Below are 20,800 nucleotides of genomic sequence, written 5' to 3'. Positions count from 1 at the left end.
AGAAGACAGAGACTTCCAACAACACTCAATAAAGTGCATATTAAAAATGCTTTAAAATATTTCTACTTAGAATATTCCTCTTCTAGAGTGTATTTATATGCAGCAATAATCCCTATCAAAGACCAGAGGCCCAGTAAGAGATACTCCTTATTACCTATTGTCAGCATCCTATCCTTATTCTAAGGAACTAAAGTTTAATTTTGTTTGTGGCAAGTGTTTTGGAATACAGTTATGGAATGGTCCAGTCATTTCTTCATTTATTCAATAAATATATATCAAATGGCTTCTATGTGCCAGGCATTAAAGGCATAACAATAAACAATGACATGTTGTTTTCTCCTGTAGCCTGATGGGCCTAAGATCTTGTAGAACAATAGTTAATATTTATCGAATATTTTCACAGTAAACATTTCACATTGCACAATCTTATGCAATGCTTGTAATAGTCCTATGAAATAGACATTTTTTCATACTTTGTGCACGAGGAAAATTAGAGTCAGAGCTTGAGTGATTTGCCCAAAGTTACAAGCTAAATAATGGTTGAGCCAAACTTCAGACAAGATCTGGCTGACTTCCCCTGATCTCTTTTTACTATGCTTTACCTCACTTTCCCATATACTGTGGGTGTTGTCTAAGAAGGAAATGTAAAATAATATCCTTGACCTAGAAACTCCTTCTGTACCTTATTTACAATTTCTTGAAATCACTTGCTCTGTGTAGACACAGCCAACCTTCCTTTAGACCTGCCCTCTTTCTTTCCCAGATTCCCTGTAGACTCAATGAGGTAAACAGACCAAAATCTCACTCACACAATTCGTCAAAATTAATAATCTGAAGGATACTCTCACTGTAATTGTCCTTCATTTTTACCTGATTCTTTTTCTTTCTGGTCAGTACTGCTTCCTCTACACACAATACAAAAACTGCAGCAGCATCCCTTGCTCTTACATTGAATATTATTAGTATGTAGAGTTACTGTTTAGAATTACTTTAGAATTATCAATTTATAACAGTTTATTAATTGATAAATTTGAACTATTTAAAATCCAATAATTACTGCCACATTAAACCGAACATGCTTTGTAATTTGCAAAATGTTTGCAAATATATTATCTAAATTAATCTTTACAAAAAGAACTGTTTGATTGACACAGCAGTTTTGGCACAATTTATGTTTGCCTTTCTACCTTCCTCCTCATTAAAGGAACTTGTCCTAATTAGTGTGCATAACTCAATGAAAGGAATTAGAAACCAATAGGTCAAGAAAATGCTGAAATGTACATTTTTCGAGACAAACTTTAGGAGACATAAACAATGTGCACAGGTTTCAATAATTTTAATTTAGGTTATATTTAAATATTAATGATAACAAAATAAAAAGCTAATATCCTTCCATAGATCATTTCATTGATTTCCCTGCCTCCTGAAGGAATTTTTTTCATTCTTCACCTTTATTTACCTGTTTCTTTTTCTCTCTGATAGGTTCTGCTTAGTAAAAGAAATAAAATAAAATTTAAATTTAGAAGTGTAGACTTAATACAATTTATACAGATGTGTAGTTCTCACCTTCTTACATATGTCCAAGAGAAATAAATTGGTCATAAATCAATCCTGGCATTTAAAAATTATTTGTTGAATATTTTTCCTCTTGCAAAGATATTTTAAATATCTCCTGTTGTTAAGTTGACCCATTTCTGCTATGTTTTCTCTAAGAATTCAACTCAAATTTTTCTAGAAATAAATGATTTTTCACTTTAAAATAACCTATACACCAAAAGGGACAAATATGTTTTTCCTGGTCCATGTAGTACCAACTAAATATTTTTACCAGTCTCTGCAAATGCTAAGATTCTGGCAAATTAGGGGGGGTAAATATAGTCTTTAAATCCATCATATTAAAAAAAATAAGTAGTACCTTTACATGTCATTATGATGCAACAAATCAGTACCGTTTTATTTTTGCTGTTTTGGATAATATTTAAATATATTTATATATTGATCATCATAACATTACATATTTTCTTTTCAGAATTGCTTTTATGCTCTATCTTAATATTATACATTCAATTTTATGTCATGAGGTTTTTCTATCCTATTTCTTATATATTCTTTGAAAACTTAATTTAATATCCTTTCAAATTGAAGGGCCTACTGTGTCCCAATTGAAGAAGTCTCTTTCTAATGCCCTGGAACATTAGAAAATTTGTTGTACCTCCACCATAATGCCCTGCCTGTCACGACCAGGCCCATTCCCACTGTGATGTATTTTGCAATGCTTTTAATTAAAATGATTAACATGCTTTCAAGTTTAATAGCATGTAGATCCAAAAAAGTTTCATTGCACTGACTTGTGTACACATAAGTGTTCCTATTGATCTGTGAACTTCTTAAGGGTAAGCAGATTATGTCTTTCTTATAGATTCCTTTATCTGTATGCTTGGTTGCAGATGGATTTACAAAGAAGATGATGAAGCTTAAGTCATGGGACCCCTCACTTACATGGGGCTATTTCAGCGCCCTGATACCTCACCAGTATAATCATGTGGTCATAAGTTTTTGCAGAATTTATAAAAGCAAGATATTTTATTTAGACTGCTGCACAGTTTCGTAGCTTAGTTTATATTAGTAATTTTGTCTTCTTATCTTTAAAGATGGTTCTCCAAATTTTAAAGATTTGGCCATACAAAACCTAGATTCTTCCTTATAAGGAGTAATTATTTGCTTTCTGTTAAATGAATACAAGAAAGAAATGAAGAAGGGGAAAGGGAATGAATATATTATTAATCAATATATTTTAATGTCTAAAAATTAACATTTCTGGCAAAAATTTTGCATAAGCCACCAACAGGCAATGCTAACATATAACTCTTGTACAGTGTCTATGCATTTACAAAGCCCTTATACAAATATATCTTTTATTAAATCTACCAGCCCTTCAAGTAAATTTAAACTTCAATTAAAATAATTGACATTGAAATGTTCACAACTGTGCTATTTGTAAAAAAGATATTACTATGCTCAATTATTAAAAAGTTAAAAACTAAAACATATCAATTGAGTGACTTGCTCATGTTTCTTACCACGTCAATACTGGGAGGCAGCTGAAGCCCTGATGCAGAATCTACTCTTTTCATTACAACATGGGGTTTACAAATGTACATAAATAAACTAAAACATTCTACAAATAAGAAATATAAAATAAAATAGAATTGATAATGTTGTTGACCCCAAATGATGAACATTTTCCCTTCCTTTTCTTCCCTTTTCCTTCTCTTCTCTTCTCTTCTCTTCTCTTCTCTTCTTCTTTATGCAGGTGTTTAATATTCTCCAATTGCCATAAAGTTAAAGTTTTTTTTGAAAATTGAACCTAACCTCTACTGAACACAAGATGAAAATGTGGTTGCTGGTCAATCACCTTGTGATTGTATCTTTTACAACATGTCTATCAGGTAAGAAATATCCTTTGTACAATCTCCATAAATTATGTCAATGTAAACAATATGCTGTTCACTTCATTGAATCTGGTGTATAAAGTTAGAATTTTCTTTTGACACCTGGGTCAGACAAGTAAATTCATATATATTAAGGTTGGCCCTTGTTTTCTTTTCTTTTTTTTTTTTTTTTTAGTTTCAATTATTCACAAGATTTAGTCAATCAATCTTATATAGTGATGTGCTGGTAAATGTTTAAAATCTGGATCTCTGGGAGGAAAAGAAAAATCCCTGTTGTGTAGCATTTGCCAATTCCTAGAGAGTAAATCATCCTACTATTCTCAATTTCAACTTGAAATCATTTAATGTGGCTGCAGAAAAGATATGTAACAGCTCACCATTATACAGTATGTTCACTATATAGTTATAATAGACAACCTCATTAACATACATAAAAGTAAAATATAGTAAAATTATTAGAAAATAAAGGATTTTAAGCTTTTGTTACCTTTGTTCTTTTTTATTTATAAGTTAATATAATTTAATTTTTATTATTGGCTGGTCAATCTTATGAAAAACAATTCAGAAATAATCTACAGTGTATTCAGGGACTTAAGAATAACAAAGCAGTTTTAAGAATGCTGTAGTTTTAGGACAAACAAATACTATATTTCTATCTTTCAAAGGCAAGTGTGAAAGATTCAGAAATATTTTCTACAAGGAGAGGTACGTTGTATTTTTATCTGAAGCAGCATGTTTTCTAACAATCAGTTTTTTCTGATACCTTTGTCTCAATTACCTTAGGTCAGTGCTTGTTGAGTTGCTATTAAGTTCAAGACTTAGCTGGATATCATCTTTTCATTTATCAGTCCCCCCTGATTGCTTTAATGATGAACTTGATAGGCATCTTATTGTATTTCTTATTTATTATTAAGGAAATAAAAATGCTATTTTAATTTAGGGAGTAATTTTTATTATGATGACTTCAAAATCAAGAAAAATATAATAATTTTATCAGTACTTAAGAATTTTAATGACATTGATATAACCACATAATTATACACACATACACACACATATATAACTATATGCTTATATATTATATAAATGTAAGAAAGAAAAATTTTGTGGTAAGGTTATTATTGCTGTATTACCTTTATGAATAAAATAAAACAAAAATAATCTTATTAGTACTGAAAATCCATACTAATTCTGTTGACCATAAATTTTAGTGCTACAACTATAAAATTGCAAAGACGAGAAATAAATATTTGCAAAGATATGGTGATACTTCAGCCTTAAAATGAAAGGCCAGTAATCTTATTTCATTAACTAATATCTCAGTTATCTGAGTAATGTTTGAAACCACAACCTGAAGAGCTGCTTTGGGGATTAATTTTTTTTCATTTTCTTTTTCTTTTTTTTCTTTTTAGAGTTTACATGGCACAGAAGGTATGGTCATGGAGGTAAGTTGATGAAAGGGTTAATTTTTAAATAGCTTTCCTCAAATAAATCATATTTCATCCTGCTTTAAGCTATTAATTCTCCAAACTTAAAGCAAGTGGTTAATGTTAGAGTACTTGGAAATTTTGTAAGATGATTTATCTAGGGTCTTCAGGCAACTTGTTTGATTGCCAGAATGAATGAATGGATACACCACAAACAAATATCCAACTAGAAGATTGTAGCAGATGGAATATATTCAATGCAGCCTGTATTTTTTCCTGCATGCTTTGTAACAATCCTATGCTACTAAATTTTGAAGTAATATTTTCAATATTGTAAAAATCTAGCTTATTTTGAAAGCCTCCTGCTTTGCTGCACACATCACTTTAACTAAAGTTAATGAACTTGGAACCTTAAGGTTCAGTTGAATTAGAAATCCAAAGACCTTGCAAAATTTATTGTTTACTTTTTATTGAATATAATTAGCAATCCTGCTAGTTTAGATTCTATTTCAACCACTGAACAGTTCTTGCCAGAAATATAGGCAATATAGTAGACTGCAAAAAAAAGAATCTAGAGTAAGGCCAGCCTGGATTTATATAGTCAACCTGGTATTCACTAGTTATGTGATCTTGTGCAAATTATTCAACTTCTATGAGACTCAAGTTTCCAATATGTAAAAATCACAGGATTCTTTTGAGAACTAAAAAAATAATGTTACAATAGCTTCCAGCACAGTGACCTACATAGTAGGTGCTCAGTAAACATAGTAAAACTGGTAACTGATAAAAGCCACAGCATAGTGGTAGGAGAATGAATAATTAGGAAGAATAACTGAGCAACCAATGCAACAACCTCCATGCCAAAGCAAGATATTCATGCCAGAGTGGGTCTGAATTTCCATCTGTAGGGGATTAAGAAAAATGACAGTCCTAGCATGAAGCACATCAAAGCTATTTCTGTTTCCTCCTTGTGAGTTAGGAATAACTACATTTAGGCTATATAAAGATCAGTGAGATATGTTTCTTGACTTCAAGAACCTTACATATAATAGGGAATAATAAAAGTAAGTAGATTAACAGATTTATAAGAGAAATAAGCATTTTAAAACAATTACTTTGAGGAATAAATGAGTATTTAATGATGGAGCTAGTGGGTAAGGGAAACTTGAAGTATTTCAATTATTAGAAATGGAGCTAATTCTTAGAGGCAGTGGCACAAATAAAGTACAGATGTGGGCAAATATGGGCTGTGTTAGATCACTAATTCAAAGAACTGTTGTTTTGCAGGATGTTAGTAAGACTTCATTGTCAAATAAATTTGAGAAAGGCTAGTTCATTGAAGTTCGACAGTTTATTATTAAGTGTAATACATGTATTAGTTTCCTAGGACAGCTATAGCTATAATAAAGTGCCACCAACTGGGTGGCTTAGAACAACAGAAATTTATTGTCTCACAGTTCTAAAAGTCCCAAACCAAGGAGATATCAGGGTCATGCTTCTGCTAAAACCTGTAGGGGAAAGCTCCTTCCTTGCCTCTTTCAGCTTCTGGTACCCCCATCATTCCTTGGCTTGTGGCAGCATACATAGGTAGACATAAGGTAAGTGTGGACAGATGCCCAGATAGTTATGCAAAACACAGTGTCTAGAGCTTCAAGGTTGGACCATAGGTCAAGGAAATGGTTGCCATCAAGAAATGTGATAGGCTCTTCTTAGGCAGGTAATACCATGCTAAGGAAAATTTAGTCAACTTAACCATTCTGCTAACCAGATCCTAATCTTCCTTCTAATTATTGGATTTCTGCACATTCTCAAGGCCAACTCCTTATATTTTAGTTATGATAAGTTACTGCAATGTTACCTATTACCCATGAGACTAAAGAATTAGGGCACCAGAGTATTCAAAGCTTAAGCCCTAAATGTCCTTGTTCTCTTATCGGTGGGGAACGATTGACAATGAAGACAAGAAGCATGCTTTGAGCCAATTTAAATATTGTTTCATTTGGAGAGTTTATTGTATTTCAAGAGAGCCTACAACACTCCCTATCCCATAACCACTGTAGCATTGTAAATATTGTAAAAATTCTAAGTTAGACTGCATTAAAATTTTGTTTTCATTGCTTTTTTCTAATAGATTTTTTCCTGAGAATCTTATTACAGCATACTTATATAAAATTACATTTGAAAACTAACAGATTGAGATGACATATTACAGAGTGAGAAATAGGATTTGATTCATAATGAATATAAAAAGAATAAAAAATAACTCTCAAGCACAGATAGTTATTATACTTTCAATTTCCAGAGATAAAATAGGATAGCAAGGTTACAGTGGACCATCTCTATATAGTGAGAGGTGAAGTAATCCCATTTAAGATCATACAACTAACTGATTACATTAACCATGAAACTGAGAATACTAGTGAAAAAAGCAGCAGTTTTTGCCTGTTGCTCACATCTGTGAATTTGACAACAAATATTCACACATGATTTCTTTTTTTCTGTTAATCTTCTTGATCACATTTAAGAAATGAACTTACTTCTGCAATATATTACCACTATATGGTAGAAAATACACAAATTTGCATTAAAAGTAGATCAAAAAAAGAGTGAAGTGCTGTCTTCTATTAGCTTGAGAAGTCATCTATATAATTGTGTGCTCCTTTTTAGAAGAATATATCCAGTACAAAAAAGAGCACATGTTTTAAAAATAATTTTATTTTTTTAACATATTATCCATGTCATGTGTTTCTTGTACCCTTTAACCCCATAATACTTCCAAAGCATGATAATTTGTCATCTAATTATTTCCATGGCCCTAGAAGAAAAGCAAGGGATGGCTTAATTTTTGTTGATGGAGATTATAATGCTTATATTAATGGATCCTTTGCTGAACCTTGTGTTGTATTCCCCCTGAAAGTTCTTTTTCCTTGATCTGGGCTCCCTAGCTGAGCTAACAGAGCAATGAGCTCAGCTAGTCTTCAAGGGGGTTATGAAGTTCACATTCAGAAGTTCACACTGAGCATGCCACAACAATTCAAAACCTTGTGTTGAGTAATTTATCTTCCCAGAGCCCAAATATGTTCTCAAAATAAAATGTATAGAGTAATTGGTAAACCACCTAATGGAATATTATGCATTATTTTAATCAGGCTCGAAAATTTTACAAAAGCTAGAAATGTACATTTATAAAATATACTGAGTAGAAACACTAATGTGATGTGGTGTGTCACATTCTGCTTTTTGATCTAGAAAGTGGGCAAAGGGAAATATCTTAAACGTAATATTTTCTCAAAGTGAAAAATAAATTAAATATTTTATTGGAAATTAGCTTCATATTTTTATCCCTTAAATGTTTTGTTGTCTCTTCCTATAAAGGGCAGATGGAAGTGGAGTACTAGGAAATATCTGCATATAATTTTGGAAAAGCACTTGTCATTGAGAAAAAATAGCATGGGGCACTGATAATATCCAGTTTGGCCTATAAACGTCAACCCAGCTCATCCCAAAAGTGTTTTATCTTTACATCTATCCTTTGAGGGATTGCCTATCAATAGATATAGTCCCATCATTATTAACATGTGGCATTCCATTATTTTCAATGGAAATATTCATTGCTGGTAACTTTTCCAGAAAAAAAAAAAAAACTAAGCATTATGATCATGATGAAGAAACTATAAACATATTTTCAGTTTACTAAAAGATGACCGATTTTTATCTCAAAGGAATATACCTTAAAATCATGGAGTCAGAAAGTACGTTGGTAGATGCCAGGGGCCGGGAGGTGGCGGGGTGGGGAAGGCGAATGGGGAATTGTTTGTGTTTAATGGGGACAAAGTTTCAGCTTAGGAAGGTGAAAAATTCAGGAGATGGATGATTGTGAGAGTTGCACAACAGTGTGAATGTACTTAGTGCCACTGAACTGTACAGTTAAATATGGTTAAAATAGTATGTTTTATACTATGAGACTTACCACAATAAAAAAAAAATTAAGAAATAAAATAAAGTAAAAATGAAAAAAAGATACACTATCAAAATAAACATTAAAACCATGCATTTTATGAAAATAGGCAAATCTACTAATCTCTACCTCCATATTGATGTGTGTTAGTGTGCAGCTGTCTGTTGTATTTCAAAGCACTGTACAGTACTTTAAATAATCAAGGCAACTTGGAATGAACAAAACTCACTTTATTTCAAAGTGATAAAAGTAGTTATTTCAAGAAGGCTAATAAAATTATAAATTAAATTGAGAATTCAGGATTATTACAAACCCTATACTGTCACTACCAGAGGGCACTCTAGAAGCAGGTGCTAGCAGGCCAGGATTAACTATTTCTACATTGGAAATACAATACTGTTAAAGAATCTTTAGGTAATGAAACCCTGCACCTATTGAGATGAGTTCAAATTTTGTGAAATAGTGTGTAATCACCATTATTAAATGAAGTAGATACTTAATTAGTTGACAGTCTTTTCAATTTGCTGCTTCATGCAAAATTCTCCGATGCAAGTTGGAGTCAACCTAAAGAAAAACCCTTAACCTTAAAGACCTGAAATTCCCTTAAAAGTTTCTTTCATAGGGGACTTCGCTGGTGGCACAGTGGTTAAGAATTCACCTGCCAATGCAAGGGACAGGGGTTCGAGCCCTGGTCCTGGAGGATCCCACATGCCACGGGGCAACTAACATGTGCCACAACTACTGAGCCCATGGGACACAACTACTGAAGCCCATGCTCCTAGAGCCCGTGCTCTGCAAGAAGAGAAGCCACCACAATGAGAAGCCTGCTCACCGCAACAAAGATAGCCCCCGCTCACTGCAGCTAGAGAAAGCCCACACTCAGCAACGAAGACCCAAGGCAGCCAAAAATAAATAAATTAATTAGCTAATTTTAAAAATAAATTTTTTAAAAATTTTTAAATATTTTTAAAATTTAAATTTTAAAAATTTTTTAAAACAGTGTCTTTCACAGAGCATAACTTTTAAATTTTAATAAAGTCCAACTTATCAAATTTTTTTCTTTCATGGATCATGCTTTTGGCATTATATCTCAAAACTTCACCATATGCAAAGTCAGAATCAAGTCATTGACTGAATTAAGGACAACCAACACCTCTAGTTCACCAAACTGTAGCCTCGCAGATGACCATCTAAAATTCTTATGCTGCCACTGATGTAGCAAATGGAAACTCAAGATCTAATCCAGTGCAGATCAGTGGGCTTCTGTTTAAATTATATGCATAATTGCACCAAACATCCATTCCTCTTTAAATTTGATGCTATTTTCTATTGGTAATGATAGTAATACCATAATCATCAGGCTTGTATATAAATACAATGTACTTAGAAGATATTCATGAGCTTTAAACTCCCCTAAACACTATTTATTTTTAGTATTCTAAATATTTAGTCTATTTAGGTATTTTTTTTAATTGTTCAAAAATTTCATACTAAACTCATAATTTATCATGGGGTAAAGTGAAAATAGAAGTCATCTTACCTTCCAGAAGAGAATCAAAATATATTAATAAAATTGAACTCCTCTGCTTGTCTTTGTAAGCTTTTTTTTTTTTTTTTGGGAGTTGGGAAGAAACAAGAGACTCTCCAGGGCAGCAGTGTTACTAAATTGCTCCAGTCAGAAAAGCTGTGCAAATGGGAGAGACTCAAGGAAGAGCTTATGAGATTGTCCAAGTGGGAAGAAAAAATAGCACATGATTTTTATCATAGATAAGCACAAGGTCATTTCTTTCAGAGATTAGAAAATCTAGACCCTACATCCAAACGAAGGTCTAGTTATCAGGGATTTGGGTTTCATTCCTCATTTTTCCCTGGTGTGCTATTACATCCTGAAAGGCCAGAAAACATTGGACATCATCAGGAAAATTAGAGAAGCAAAGCAGAAAACATTATATGCATTTCTAGTGTTTACAACCTCAGGGATATGGAACTAGACACAGCTTAGAGCAGGACTTCAAAAGCATTAGCAGAGGACTTCTGTGAACACCTTGCACTCATTGTCTTACTTATGGTTGCAGTAGGCCTGTGAAGTCCTTAGGGCACGTGCCCCTATTCCTTTCTTTTTTTTAAACTGTAGATACCATGTAGAGCAAACAACTTGTATAAAACAACGGCTAGAACACTGCACAGCCGGAGCTAAATCCCAGTTTCTCTGGTTCCTCCAATTCTGATCCAGAAATTTATCTGCGGTCTGAAATAGAATGGTGGTTTTGGAATGTAACTAAGGTCTATAAATACTTGAATGGCAATTTCAGCACATTCCAACTAAAACTGAGGCTTCTCCCTTTGAAATATTTCAGGTCAGTTTAGAAAAATTAATGCTTCATACTGGGAGAAACTAACTGAAGGTTTTTGTTAGTCATCTATATACACAGAAATATGTATTGACATAATGCTTATGGAACCAGAGCTACAAGAATGAATAAAATTTGGCTCCTGAAGCTTTTGGAATTAGTCTAAGAGCTGATATACATAAGATATTTAAATTAAATTTTGAAAGGATTGGCAAATTCATGAGAATGTTGGTAAAATCAGTAGTTATTGATTACTGACTACATGGGTTGTCTCAATGTAATTCTCACAATAGTCCAATGAGATAGATTTTATTATTATCCACATTTTATAAAGCATGATATTGAGTCTTGGAGACATTAAATAATTTTTCCAAAAGCACTGCTAAACAGTAGTAAAGCAAGATTTAAAAGACGTAATTAAGCTGCTTGTTAAGAGAAACTGGGAGAAAGCTTTTACCCTTAAGTTTAATGTTAGAACAACCAAAATTTCAGTGTAGCATTTGCCTTACACTCTCTCTTAAAAAAATAAATTGGAGGAGTGAACCATAGCTTTTGATCAAGCAGAGACATTACAATGATCCCATCTAAGACTATTCCTCATTTCTAGTCATATACATCAGTATTAATTCATTTGGGGTATATGGCTCTTAGCTGTGCTCTGTAAATGGTGCCACACTGATGACATGGGAGTGATTCTCTTCTCCTCATCCTGCTATGAGGTGTCACACCTGCCCTCCAGAGAGGATACACAGTCAGGAACAACTGCTTCTCAACACTGGTATTTTTGTGGTAGATTTTAAACGAGTTGGCCAGATCCCATATCATGTAATTAGTTTACTGATTGTTCTAGATGTTGCTAAGTACTAGTGCTGGTCACATGTTTAAAGACAAAGACAAAAACAAAAACAGAACAAGAACTGACCCCAAAAAAGGACTCATTTCCCCAGAGCGTATAGAAATTCATTCATTATATTGTTCAAAAGTTGTTAAGCACCTAGTATGTTCCAGACCTGTCCCCAAGCATCTGCAATCTAGTGAAACAGAAAGTTGTATCAAGAATCACAGCAGGTGTGTTAAGTGTCATAAACCTGATAGGGAGTTATGAGAACATAAATGAGGACCAACTAAAGCTAGGAGGGGTTGGAGAGGTGGTTTCATGAAGGAACTAACTCTATGACTAAATCATAAAGGAGTGTACAAATTTTGATAAGAGGGGAAAAGTCAGATGGTGATTCCAGAAAGAGGAAAAGTATGTGCAAAGTGTCAGAGGCATGAAAGCATGACTTGTATGAGGAGCCATAAATAGTTGCCAAAGCATGGCAATGCAGAGTGCTTTTGGAGAAATGATGAGAGATGGGTAGAAAAGAATTTTGAATAAAGAACCTAAACATTTTCCTCAGGATTATAGTGGCAAATATCTTTGGTTTGAATGAAAATGGAGATTCCATGTTTCTGACCTTTTTTCAAAAAACTTTTTAATGCACCCAAATTATCTTTGATTTGTAAAATAGAACAATGTAAAATAATTGTATTTTTCTTATAGTTTCTGAGGAAGACAAAGGATTTGGACCAATTTTTGAAGAACAACCAATCAATACCATTTATCCAGAGGAGTCACCGGAAGGAAAAGTTTCACTAAACTGTAGGGCACGAGCCAGCCCTTTCCCAGTTTACAAGTAATGTACCTCGTTGCTCTTTTCAGAATGAAGTGTTGGACTAAAGATTACAGATCAGCATCTATGACCCTGTATCTATAGAGAAAGCTATGTCATAAAGCTTTCTACGAAGTCCAGGAACATTAACAAAAATATTGTCATACACGTTATTTTTTTAAAGTTGTTAATACCCAAATAAACAGTTTTCTCAAATATATGCAAATAATTCACTTCCTATTTCCTGCACAGATAATGCCAGTGTCATTTGACATTATCCACTTAAAAACTGGCTAATGGAGATCATGCTATTAAGTAAGAAAATGGCTATATGAATAATATGCACAATTTAAATATATGCATTTGAGGATAAACTGTTTTTTTATGTATTGGCCTGGATAACTCATACCTACAGATGATGGATAGTATTTCTATATTAACTACATTTAAAGATCTTCTTACATAGATAACTCTAGAAAGCACCATTTTTTCAGTAGTCTCAAATCTATATTCCAGACAACAAAGCAAATTCCTTAAATGTCTCTACATATCGGACAATCTATATAACATACCTCTTTATGTTTTTCTGGGGTACATATTTATGCTATCAAAAATAACTTTATAAAAAGTAACATTTGGTACTCTTGCTTCAGAGTGTTCAGAAAAGTATACTAACAGTTTCTAGCCTGATGCAAAGAATAAGATTTAAAAATTAAGCAAATGCCAATGGATTTTGGTTCCAGGAAAACAAAGCAAGTGATTGATGGGGAAATTGGGGCTCTAGTGTGTTAATGTCACCTGAGTTAATTGAAGGTTGTCATTCAACAAAGTTGATTTTAGTACTAGATTTTTCTTTTCATGGATAGAAAAATAACTTCCCATTGTTTTAAAAAGTTGTTGTCATGGAGAATACCCCTTCCTCCCATTTAATTATACTTGAACTCATTTTCTCTTGCCTCTGGCTATAATTACAAAAATTTTCTTAAAATAAATATAAATTTATATATAAAATCACCATCTCTTTAAAATCATTTTTATAATTTTATAAAAGTAGAAGTAGATATTTTATAAATTATAAATAACACATTTGTTCTGAAAATATTTGATGGGCTTCATTTATTTCTACCCTTAAGTCATATATAGTGGGAGTTTATGTACATAACCATGGACATGGCATAGTATAACTAATGGGGGATCTAGAGAAGATTTAATCCAAGTACAAAATTTTATAGGAGAGGAAGCTGAGTCCTGAATAAGTAAGTTGACTTGCTCTGCTCCAGAGCTAGTAAATCACAGATCTAGGAATGAAATACAGGTTTTATGACTTTCAAAGAAACATATAATTTTTTTCAGTATTTATCTATCTAGACGGGTCAATAGCATTTCAAAAGCTATTTCAGTGACGGTTATTCTGTGACAATTATTCTGTGACAGTCTGTCCTTGACATTCATACATGGAACCTAAGCAAATCAGCCTCCAGGCTCCAATGGGAGAGAAAAGAACAGCAGAGGTTGTTCTCAGTGTTCTACGAACGTGTACTTCTCTTTGCTGCCGCCACTACCACTATCCAGCAGAGGCAGTAAGAAGCAAAGTTTTACATCAATAAAATTTTGTACATATTGATTAGCACCTCTCTCTAGCTCCCTCCTGCTAGTCCCACTTAGTCTTCTCATTAAAATATAAAAAAGAACAATGAAAAGCAAAACTTTCCTTGGCAAATACATCACCAACTCCCTCCCAAATGTTGCATCAGCACTTAAGTCCCCAGGGCAAGTACGGCCTGATTATCTACAAGTTAATGTAGAGAGCTGAAGGGGAGAAGTAGACGTTTAATTGTTAGGAAGGTGATCTGCATTTGACAGCAAAATAAAAAATATTCAGCTCATGATGCAGCTTGTCTGACAGAAGAACACTTGCAGTTATGAACATATACTTAATATTCAGGGCAAGCCATACTTAACCTTGGTAATCATGCAATTTGTCATTCACATAGTACTTTTATATTTATGGCATGTTCTGTGATAATTTGTTATTCGTGGCAACATCATGAAAGTTACAACAGGGAACTTTACCTTTCACTCATCAGCCTTGAGGCTTTCATTATCTTGCCTTGTCTCCCACAATAACAAGAACTTCAAAAAAAATTGTGTTTAAAGTTGTGTAAAAAGAATTACAACAAAGGTGAATCTTCCTAAAAATAAAATAGACCGGTGAACTTACCCAAACACAGCAAAACTTAATCATTATATGACATCAAGGGCAGAATCAGACCCACTGGGAAGAAGTTAAAGCAATAAATAAAAATTTAAAGTAAGTATAATGAGGGGGCATAAAACCTAACAATTGGAACTGCCTAACAAGGAAACCCATTGCCTTGGCAAGTACTAAGTGACTTGACATTGGATGGTTCAGTCAGGGACAATATTGCCATCAGCTGGGGTGAGGGGGATGATTTATTCATTGGGTTGGTATTTGGTAGGTTTTCAGAAGCAAAGCACAGTTGTCTGTTGTTCACTTTTGAATTACTTCCTACGCAGTAAAAATTAAAACTAAAAATGTTCCAGTAATTTGATTTATTAAAAAATATTCTAAAATCATTAGACCTTTTTGGCAAGATTCTGACCCTAATCAGAATTGTGCAGCCAGGCAATGAATGATGGGACCACAGCCCACTGGTTGACCATGGCTCTTGTCTTATAACATTGCAGAAGACATGGAACCTTAACCCTGATAGAACATGATTATAAAATTATGCAGGTGGTCAACTTAATTGACAACTATTTTATATATGCAATCTTATCATCATCTCACCAAGAAAGTTAGACTCCTGTTTCTAGTTGGTGTATTCATAACATCACCTCCATATAGATATACCTGCAATAGTGTATTTGTGGCTTGGAAACGAAGACCCAGTTGACTTTAATCATGTTCAAATAGTGTGATCGACCTCTAGTGGTCAGAATATGACATTCACTGAGAAGAATCCTGATTTCAATTAGTATGTTTTTTTCAAAAATGACTCATATTTAGAATCAGATATTGATATTTTATATTTTATTTCTGCTATAGGAATGTTTTTAATATTTTATACAATGTATCTATATGCATGAATCTAAACTAGTGCATAAATGGTTATCATTTATAATCCATGTATATCTGCTAAGAAACCAGTTTATGTAGCAAAATTCAATGAAATATTTGTCCTTTGGGATGCCTCATGAAAAAAAGGAAATTATTCATACACTTGAACATTTATCTTTCTGTGCCTGAGCTGAATTATAAATCATGAGCCCAGAGGCACAGAATTATAGGATGTGAAGAAATACTACTCTGAGTCAACTACTTAATCATCTGACTTCACATGGAGCTATACTCATATTATTTTAGAACAATGTTAGCCCGGTACACTGTTTGCAGTCCTCTTGGCCTTTGATATGACATTTATTTCTTTTTGTCATAGATGGAGAATGAATAACGGGGATATTGATCTGACAAGTGATCGGTACAGTATGGTAGGAGGAAACCTTGTGATCAACAATCCTGACAAACAGAAAGATGCTGGAGTATATTACTGTTTAGCATCAAATAACTACGGAATGGTCAGAAGCACTGAAGCAACCTTGAGCTTTGGATGTAAGTAATTGTAACTTTAAAAAGGGCAAATGCATTTAGGCGAAGTAAAACTTAGATGTTATCATAAGAGTTTAACAAAAGGAGAAATCAAGAAAAAAAAGAAAGTGAAGGACTCCATAGATGAGGTGGGTCTTACCAGATTAGTGGGCCTTAATTGTGTGGAGAAGAAAAAATTTCAGGAGAGCAAAATGTCACAAGGGGTATTATGAATGTACTTGAAGTAGTGAAAGATAACACTGGAAAATAAACTAAGGCCATGTTCAAAAAGATCTTGAATGAGTTTCTAAAGATTACTATCAATGGAAATGCTAAGTTATGCATTCTCAGTGGGGGTGATATCACCCCCAAGGTAGTGAAAATTGGATTTTGCGGTGGGGGGAACCATCTTAGATATTACAACATAATGGTCTATGGCTCTCCAATGCTCAGCCCCACCCAACAAAATCTTATTCCTTAGTATTTAATTTTTCTTGTTAGGAATAAATTAAATAAAATTTTTAATTGATTAATTAAATAATTGATTTTAAGTTTAAATTAAATAAAATTTCTCATTTTGGGGACAATAATAATGAAAAATATTTTGAGAAACATTGTGCTAAACTAAAAGTTAGAGGTTATTCTGAAAGAAGAATGTGTGTTGGGAGAGGAGCTGGACTGGGTGTTCTCCGTGCATGATTTTATGTCAGCATTTAAATATTCTGCAAAATGAATTATAGGATGAAAGTGACATTTTAAAAGGACCCAAGTGGTAGTGATTACCAGGAGGGAGTGAGACAGGGTCAGGAAGTGCAGTCAGATTAAATTGGTGTGGTGACAGTGGGAATGTAAATAATAAACTCAGTCCTTGAAGAAATACACAACAGATTGCATTGCATTGAAAGAAAAAGACCTTCAATATTTTCTTAAGGAAAGTCTAGTCAAAAGGCAGAAACATTCTGCTCTCTTTAAAATGGGATGGGTGCAAGTAAAACCAATTTCAAGGATGGGAGGAAGCATTTAAATTGTCGCTTCACATGCAGAGGTGACATTAGGTTATCCACAGTGAGATAGATGTCAGCTAAGTTTTGAGGACAGTGATGGCATTCCAGTGAGGCATCAGGACAAGAAAAGTAGATTTGAAGCGTTCTTTGCAAAAAAGGTAGTTATTGGAATGATAAATTTTCAGGGACATAAGTATACTGAGAGAAGTAAAAACTAGATTTTATAATTTGAGTACTGATCACATGTAAGGAATAGGAGACGAGGCAAGACTGAAACAGAATGAGAACCAGTAAAACAAATGAAGAATCAAATAGTAGGCTATCAAAAAACCAAGCAAAATGTGAGTTCCAAATACACAGAAGAGAGTAGAGGAAATAAAAACAGGAAAACCTAGAATTTGAAAAAGAGCAAGAGATTGTTGACCTTAACATTCCTCACCTAGGATCCTGCCCTTCATCTTTATTCCTTCTCCCCATTGGAGTCCTCCCTCAGACTTTCTCTGGTAGAGCCCTGGGTTTGTCTGAACACACTATTTCCAGATACTCTTATGCAGATTCTTCCTAAATCTGAAACAAAGTTTAGGAAATGCTCAATCTTCGGGGTTGTCCAAATAGTTATCAGGTGCTACCAATGTCCATACTTTTCTGTAGTGTGTGCACATCCCAGTGTGTGTAAAAGGGAATTAATTGACTTTGATAGGTTTCACCAAACCAACAGAGAACTATTGTATCTAAAAGTGAGTTAGTAGCTGAAAAATAAACTTTAATGAGTATCAATCTTTCTATTGCCCGGAGAGTGAATGTTTTCCTTTTTGTTTTCATGATTAGATCTTGATCCTTTCCCACCTGAGGAACGTCCCGAGGTCAGAGTGAAAGAAGGGAAAGGAATGGTGTTGCTCTGTGACCCTCCATACCATTTCCCAGGTAAACGTAGCTCTTCTGTGATTATAAGCACCTAGGAAATGAAATGGGGACATTTTTATTTTCTTAGTAATAATGGAACATTTATAATTAAATAAGACTCAATATTTGCGTAACCTTATAATACATGACTTACTAGTGTTTACAGATGCTTGCTTTTTTAAGTCCTTAATAACTGGGCCTTAACTCCAAAAATCTATGGTCATTTCAGTTTATAAACAATATATATGTTGGATTATGTCCCTATTAAATTTCCTGTTACACAGGAGAAAACATGGTAGATTTTCTACAAATGACTCCTGAAATAGAATAGTACCAAGGAAAAATATATAATCAATCACTTTATTAACAATTTAGCATCTACAGTATACTGTGAACTGTAATTAAACACTAGAAAGGAATAAAGATGTAATAAATTATTAATCTCTGTAAGAGTACCAATCCACAAGAAAGGGGCTAAATCAAGTGTCATCTATTACAAGATTCAACTTTTGAATACGTCTTCAGTAATTTGATATGGCTAAAAGAAAAGCCACCAAAGTGTTAATTAAAAGATGAACACTGCCTACATTTCACTTGTTTTATTTATCAAATATCCTTTTCAAACAATATATTAATACCACTTTTCTCACAGAAAAAGATGTTTTGGGTTCTTATAGTTTTAATATTATGTCATAAAATTGTCTTTAAATATCTCCATAGAGAATGATTCATAACAGGCTAGTATAAATCATTTTGTATGGAATATATTAATATGGCATATATATACATATATATATACTATTCCAATTATGTATATATAAATTCAGATTGCTTATTGATCATTTTCTTTCTAATAACTATGGGAGAAAGATAATTGATAAACATAGGAGGAATTTATGAATCCAAAATGTTGTAAAAAAATTTCAAAGAGGGAGTAGTCTTTTTTTGAAGAACTGACAAAACTATGAAAAAAAAATCCTATCATATTCATAGTGTTTCCCACAAACCGAATGATCATAAGTCACCAGTGTCTACATTTGACCATATTCAACACTGGATGGGCTTCATTCAATCATTCATTCACTCAACAAATCTCTTGTGAGCACTTGTTATGTATCAGGCACTGTTTACACCACAGAAATACCTCGGTGAGCAAAATAGAAAAAGCCACTCTCCCTCAGAGACCTTCTACAGGGAGAGAGACAATAGACAAGATAAATAGTTAACAGACATAGCATGTTAGATATTAATAGATAAGTGAAAGGGAGAAAAAATAATCCAGGAAAATGTGGAGAGGAAGTGTTGACGGGATGGCTAAACTTTTATAAAGGGCATCACTGAGATGGTAACTTTGAAATAAAGCCTGAAGGAAATGAAGAAGCTAAAATGCAGATATTTGAAGGAAGGACATGCAAGATATATGCCACAGCAAGAACAAAGGTCTGAAATAGGAGTATGGAGGAAGACAAAGTGAGCCAGGTTGCTGAAATGGTGAATGAGATACAGGGTAGCAAGAAATGAAATCAAAGGGATACAAGAGATATATTGTATGGAACCTTATAATCCATAGCAATTACACTGGCTTTTACTTTGAGTAAGATGTACATTGAAGGGCTTTAAGCAGAAGAGTCATATGACATCACTTAAGTTATAGAAAGTTAAATCTGGCTACTGTTGTAAGAAAAGACTCAGGGGAGGGTAAAGGTGAAACCAGGAGATCAGTTAAAAGGTATTGCAATCATCTAGGCAATGAACGGTGGACCAGAGCAGTGGCAGTGGAGGTGGGAAGAAATGGTTAAATTCAGGATATATTTTGAAGGAAAAGCCAAGAGGACTGGCTGGTAGACTTTCTGTGAGATATAAGAGAAAAACAGGAGTCAAGGATGACATAAAAGTTTTTGTCATGAGCTCTTGTGAGGATGGAGCTGCGATTGCCTGGAGGAATAGCTATGGACATAAGAGTGAGGTGCCTGATTTAAACTTTCAAAAGGAGCTGTCAAATTGGCAGTTCTATGAATGTGGAACCCAGGGGCAACATCTGAGCTAGGAATATCAGTTTGTGATACATCATTATATAGTTTTAAAAGCCATAGGAATGCATGTGATAACTTAGGGAATTAGTATAGATAGAAAGGGGGAAAATGTCCAGGGAACAGGCTTTGAGATTTTTCTGAGATACGTCTTGTTTTCAAGTCTCTGTGGCATCTTTACTACTGTGCCTAATGAAGAATTTCATGGACCAAAACAAGGTTGATAGAAGCTTCAAATCATTAAGCCAAATGACTGAATTACCTCTTCATCCTGATAAAGATACATATGTTTATATGGGCAGGGGCAGGGCAGGGAACTAAGTAGGTCTTTTAAATAAGCCAGAGAAACATCATTAATCATAGAATAGAATCTGAGCAGCTCTTCATCTCCTTTTGTCCGCTTGTATTCTTAG

The 20,800-nt window shown here is 33.6% G+C and overlaps 1 protein-coding gene across 1 annotated transcript in view; it reads left to right on the top strand.

Moving 5' to 3' along the window:
* CNTN1 (contactin 1) overlaps positions 1-20,800 on the top strand; it is a 372,949-nt gene that overhangs the window by 205,761 nt on the left and 146,388 nt on the right. Inside the window, exons 2-6 of the mRNA XM_061206213.1 lie at positions 3,314-3,449; positions 4,865-4,897; positions 12,732-12,864; positions 16,302-16,474; positions 18,283-18,378. Coding sequence (XP_061062196.1) covers positions 3,389-3,449; positions 4,865-4,897; positions 12,732-12,864; positions 16,302-16,474; positions 18,283-18,378 — 496 coding nt within the window. The 5' untranslated portion in view covers positions 3,314-3,388. The remainder of the gene's footprint in view (positions 1-3,313; positions 3,450-4,864; positions 4,898-12,731; positions 12,865-16,301; positions 16,475-18,282; positions 18,379-20,800) is intronic.

This window comes from Eubalaena glacialis, chromosome 11 (assembly GCF_028564815.1).
Source record: "Eubalaena glacialis isolate mEubGla1 chromosome 11, mEubGla1.1.hap2.+ XY, whole genome shotgun sequence".
In the NCBI taxonomy this organism is placed as follows: Eukaryota; Metazoa; Chordata; class Mammalia; order Artiodactyla; family Balaenidae; genus Eubalaena; species Eubalaena glacialis.
This window is presented reverse-complemented; position numbering and strand designations above follow the sequence as displayed.